General features: G+C 39.6%; 1 protein-coding gene across 1 annotated transcript; it reads right to left on the reverse strand.

Annotated features, from left to right (window-relative positions):
• Window positions 1-1,472: 1,472 nt before the first annotated feature.
• Window positions 1,473-2,582, reverse strand: LOC145982362 (uncharacterized). The gene has a single exon (XM_083115918.1). The coding sequence runs from the start codon at window positions 2,580-2,582 to the stop codon at window positions 1,473-1,475; it is 1,110 nt and encodes a 369-aa protein (XP_082972044.1).
• Window positions 2,583-6,196: the final 3,614 nt, after the last annotated feature.

The raw sequence follows: 6,196 nt of genomic DNA on the forward strand, positions 1-6,196 counted from the left end.
TATTCCGCTGTTTGGTGAAACTTCTCTCTTGTGTGTTAAGTCTTCTATTTCCTGCGCGTAGAATAAAGATTGCGTTACTTTAATGCACGTATCTGTGGCTCGTTGCAAATCCTTGGCATTCAGTTTCGAAGTACAAACATTTCTCTTCATGGATCCCTTGCAATTGCAATGAAAATATGACAAAGTGCCATAACTCTTATCATTCTCAAAAGGTTAGAAAATCTCGTTAGAATTTCATCTGATTTGTGTGTAGTTACCAATGAGGTTATTTTGACCTTCCTTCGTTCTGGTACTTCTATATGTGGATTCATTCCAAAACTGATCTCGTCGATGGCAAAATTCGGATCTTTATCTGATTGGCTTAAAAATACTGGTCCTTGTAACCAAAGTGACTTTCCCATTAGCTTCAGGGGTTCGACTCCTCTCGATAACGTATCAGCAGGATTATCCTTTGACCTTACATGCCGCCAATCACACACCTCTGTGTATTCTTGGATTTGAGCCACTCTATTTTCCACAAAGGGTTTCCATGTCTCTGGGTCCTTTGCAATCCATGCCAAAACAATCTGCGAGACTGTATATAAATATACCTTGTTTATTTGGAGATTCAATAAAGGTATCACTTTATTAACTAATTTTGCCAAGATAAGTGCTGCGCACAGCTCAAGGCGAGGCAAAGGTATTTTCTTAATCGGTGCAACTTTCCCTTTGCTGCACAATAACCGTGAATTAACTTTTCCTCCTGCAGTTACAGTTCTGACGTAAATGCACGCGCCGTACATTCTCTCAGACGCGTCAGAAAACCCGTGAATTTGAATGTTTATAATCTTCCCTTTAGGTAAAATACATCGTGGAACCTTAATGTCTCAAATGTGGCATATTTGTGCTTGTAAAGTCTTCCATTCGTTTAATACATCTGAAGCTAACTCGTCGTCCCAGGATACATTTAATTTCCATAGTTTCTGTAGAAATTGTTTAAACAGTGCAATAACAGGCCCAATAATTCCAAGCGGATCGAAGGTTGCGCGATTTGACTGGCAACCCTGCGCTTGCTTAATGTTTCTTGAACGTTCAAATCGTAGCAGGCCAAATTGTTTTCTTTCTTTGCACGTATCGTCGAAAGGCTTTGTTTATCGTAAGGAGGTTTGAGGCAGCCAGCAGCCTTACTGTTTGTTGATTGTTCATAGCTAGGTAATTGTTTACAAAACAAGCGTTGTTGTCTGCTTTCTCTGCTTGATCCCGCGTAGGGGAAGTGTAAGATGATGTTTCGTGGCCGGTGTGAGTGTAGCCAACTCAGCATTGCGTTCTGGCGCTAGAGCTGAATCTCCGGCAGTTAATATGCAAAGAGTGTCAGCAGTAGTATTCCAATTGACGCCTAGAGTTTTTGTACTGTCGTCGTTAAACAGAATCGTGTCTTTAACTTCCCGTAGCTCTAAAGATATAGTTTCCATTACTCTTGCAGAATTGGATGCTCATTTTCGTAGCTTAAATCCTCCTGCCGATAATAATGCTGACAGTTCTTTACGTAGATTAATGGCTTGATTCTCATCTTCTTGCCCTGACAGCAAGTCATCTATATAAAAGTCTCGCTTCAGTATTTCAGCAGCTTGTGGATACTTGTGCATTTCGTCTGTCGCTAGTTGCTGTAGGCATTTAGTTGCTAGATATGAGCTACATGTCAGACCATAAGTTACAGTGTTTAATTCGTAGATCATCAGAGGTGCGTCTTGAGATTTTCTACATAATATACACTGTAGTTTCCTATCAGAAGGGTGCATATGAATCATCCCATACATCTTCTCAATATCAGATTTCAGAGCGATTATATGAGTCCTAAAGCGAAGCAGTAACCCGAACAGATCCTCTTGTAGAACGGTTCCTGCACTTTGTAGACAATTGAGTGACCGGCTACTGGTCCTTTTTGCTGAAGCGTCGAATACGACCCGTACCTTCGTCGTGGAGCTGGCTGTATTCACAACTGGGTGATGGGGGATGAAATACCGGATGTCTTCAGTTGCTGGTGCCTCTCGCACTTCCTGCACTGCTTGCATGTGGTGTAATCTCTCGTACTCGTTCATAAATTCCACATATTCTTTTTTCAATTCTAGTTCTCTCTGTAGTCGGCGTTCTAACTCTAAAAATCTGGAGTGTGCATGTTCCAAAGATTCCCCTAATGCTGATCTTTCTTCGGTCAAAGGTAAGCGTACCGTGTAAGTGCCATCTTCATTCATTTCTGTAGTTTGGCGAAAATGTGCTTCCATTTTCTTTTCTTTAGGCGACATAATTTCTTCCGATAAATTTTCAACCGACCAGAAACCATGTAAGAGGATTTCCAACGGCTCACCCTGTATAAAGAATGATCTGCTTGGATGTGACATTGTACCTGGAGTGTTGCCCACTACAATCCAGCCAAACTGTGTGTTTTGTAACGTAGGATAAGGTCCATGTTTCGACATCTTCTCTGGCAGTAGGATATCGAAAAATATACTTGCAGAAATTAAAATGTCAATCTTTGCAGGAACATTGAAGTTTTCATCCGCCAGGTCAATATCTGTAGGTATCTCCCATGCTGAAATATCCATTTTTTCTGCAGGCAAACGTTCAGTAATATTCTTCAAGGCAGAACATTGTGCCTCTACAGTAAATTCATTGAATCTTGATTTTAATTCCACATTCACAGCATAAGGTGAATTTACAGAGTTGGAACTTATTCCCTGTATCAACGTATTTTGTCTCTGTCTTCGTAACCCAAGACGTTGTACCGTATCCATACTAATGAGGTTCACTTGAGACCCCGGGTCCAATAAGATGCGGCGAGGCAAGTATTTTCCCTCTTTGTCCTTTGCTAGTACACAGGCAGTAGGCAGCAAAACATTTTGGTTCTTATTCTTTACTGAATACGATGAACTGGTTCCCTCTCCGACTTGAGGGTTGGAAACACTGCTTGTTTCGTTCGAAGCTGATCTTCCTGGAATTAGAGGAGGTACACGGCGATCGCCACCCCTTTCTTCGTGCAAACTCGTGTGATGACGCAACCTACAGGACCTGCAAGAGCCTGCTTTACACTTTAACACTGAGTGATTAGGAAAACGCAAACAGTTCGTGCATATGCGGTTCTCATGCAGGAATTTATATTTCTGTTTATTTGTCAATTTTAAAAATGACTGGCATCTGAATAAAGGATGAAAAGTAGATGCATCTCTGCAGTAGATGCAGCTTTTGCTCGACGCAGTAAAATACGTGTTAGATGCTTGTGGCGTTCTTGGCCTGACGTTACTAACAGCTGGTGACCTTGAAAACGGCTTCGTCGATGTCGAAGGTTCATTTGCTTCGAATTTCTGTAGAGAGTTGCACTTAGCTTCTAAAAATATAAGCAATTCATCGATGGGACTGAATTCTGTATTGCTTGATTGTTTCTCAAAGTCCCTTCTCGTACATTTATCCAATTTGGTTGAAAGATACTGAACGAGAAAAATATCAATTAAGTCCGCGTCTCCCTGAATGTTTCTTAATGCTTCTATAGAACTTCTAATCGTAGTCGTGAACTTTCTTAATTCTGTTACACTTTCCTTAGTGACTGAAGATACATTCAAAATGTCATGTACGTAAGCAGCGGCTATTAACTTTGGATTATTGTATTTGCGCTGAATCAAATCCCAGGCGACCTTGTAATTAGCACCTGTGAGTTGCAAATTCTCAATCGTTTGTAATGCATCACCCTTTAACGAAAGCCGTAAATACTGCAATCTTTGTATGTCTGACAAGGTTTCATTTTTTTCTATGAGGGCTACAAAAATATCTTGAAACGATGAAAATTGAGTGTAGTTTCCGTCAAACGTTGGTAAAGTTACATCTGGGAGCTTGATTGGAGATTAGTTTCAGGCTTACATGTGTTATTCTTTCTCGTCGAGTCTTTGTCTATTATTGAAAGCATTTTAGCTTCTAACGTGAAGTAACTTTGCTCAAGTGACGCTCTCTTCTCGTCGTGAGATTGCTCATCTGATAATTCGGATATCTTGTCCATTACATCTTCTAGTTTTGACCAAACACTGCCGAGTTGCTTATGCCTGGCTACAATTTCGTTTACATGACCACTTGCATCGTCATAATTCGACACGTAGTTCTGAAGCCGAGTTAATTGTCCTTGTATTACACTGCGTTGTCTCACTAGCTTCTCAAGCATTTCACTTTCTTCCGGCATTTTCTCAGGCAAGGTTAGGAATATGAACAAACAAGCATGGAAAAGGAAAATAAAAGGATTTACTCACGTACATGGAATCTGCAGCCGTCGATAATTCCTCTGCTCTTGGCACCCTGTCACTGGATCGTGCTGTCCTTTGATTCTCCTAGCTCGCTCTAATTTCCCCTCGCGCGGCGTGGCTGAAGTGGCGGGAAAACTGCTTTGTTCTGTAACTTCACTGTACTTTCACTGTCCGTAACACTTCACTTCACTAAACTGCACTTTCACCAGTCCCGTCGTTTACCGATATCCGTAATTCATCCGGCCCGGAGGACCATATGTAGCGGTAATGACCGACTTATAATGCGTTGATACTCTGGTAATTTAAGATAACTGTTTTACCTTAGGCGTAGTTCTACCAGATGAATAACACGGTACATCGATTTAGATTTTAGAATATTTATAATACTAAAGAATACATATTGGTATGTAGAACCGTAATTACAACTGTCTAATATCGTAGATAATAGGAGACGCGCGCGTAGTTTGTTGCACAGCCGAGCTCACATGAGCAAGTCAGTCTAATCGCTCCGCGCGCATGCGCCGCAGACGGTTTGCAGCAGAATGCTTTCATTCCCGAACAAAGCCGTGAACCTTTAAGGTAGTGCGATAAAGAGGTGTGTCTGTTGCTCCACTCAGGGTTGGTTGTCTTGAGACGTTAATCGTGGTTTATCATTTAGCCGAAGCTCGGTTCGGGTGTGGGACGATAAAGAAGTACTTGATGAGTTCAGTGTAAGAAGGAGCTGCCTTGTAGAAAGGAAAGGGGGAGATAAAATGTAAGAGATGTGCCTATTAGACCAGTTGCGCTCCACCGAAGGTTAAATTAATGAAGAGCTTTTTCCCGTCTACATTGATTGGTGTAAATTATACATTGAATAACTACCTGTATGTACACTACTACTACATTAACATGTTACAGAAGAATCTGGTCTAATTGTTATTCTCTGTTTTTTGCTTTTCTAAGTGTGGTAGTACCTGCGGCTCTTTCATTTCATTTTGACAATGGCAGTATTTTGTTAATTGAGTATTTATTTTGTTCAAGAATAGAACTACTTTCACCTTTGATGTGTAATGAAACAAAGTTTTTCATCTCTAACAAAACAAGATTTGTCTACCTGTCCGCCCCACTCACCCGGAACAGTTAGGTGGTTCAGACTTACTCTTCCTTCACTGCATTCGTAGTAAGGTGCAACCTCCAACAAAGAAGATTAAGGCTTGCAATATCATTGTACATTGTAAATGCTTTCACGTTATAATAAAATTATTGTATTTTATGTATGAAGTTATTTCATATCATTATACTGTCTTTCTCTATTATATAAATACATTCTGCTGTATTTATTTAAACTTCAAATAATGTTCCAAACCAAAAACGAAAGAGGTTTCATTTATCTACAAAGGTAGCCTTCAAATATATTAAATATATTACAGATATAATAATAATAATGTTACGTGATATGTTAGATAACAAATATAAGCAAGACATCTACTCACTGTTTGTAGCATAAATACTCCAGATGCAAGAATGCGAACATATCTATTGAATCTCAGGGTACAATACTGTAAAAAATTATTAGAAGTCTTTATCGATGTATTGTCAACTACAATGAGCACATGTGAGCAGAGCACATGAACCCTAAGGAAATAGTTTGATTGCACATCACATAAATCCTTTCAGAGACACAATAATGAACATTTTCAATTTAATTCTTTCAATGAATTTAGTTTCTCTACTGCACATATAATTTACTCGGACAGTTTAATGTACATAATACATACATACGCATACATATTATGTTGAGAGTTGATAACAAAATAAAAACCCAGAATAATTACTGGATAAGATAAGATAAGATCTACGTTAGGAATAAGGATATTAAATTAGGCACCTGAAATGTTCTGAGCCTTTACCGGCCTGGGGCATTTCAGTGTATGTACAGTTAATGAAAGAGTTAG

Source organism: Lepisma saccharinum, unplaced genomic scaffold (assembly GCF_977018435.1).
Source record: "Lepisma saccharinum unplaced genomic scaffold, izLepSacc3.1 HAP1_SCAFFOLD_153, whole genome shotgun sequence".
Lineage (NCBI taxonomy): Eukaryota > Metazoa > Arthropoda > Insecta > Zygentoma > Lepismatidae > Lepisma > Lepisma saccharinum.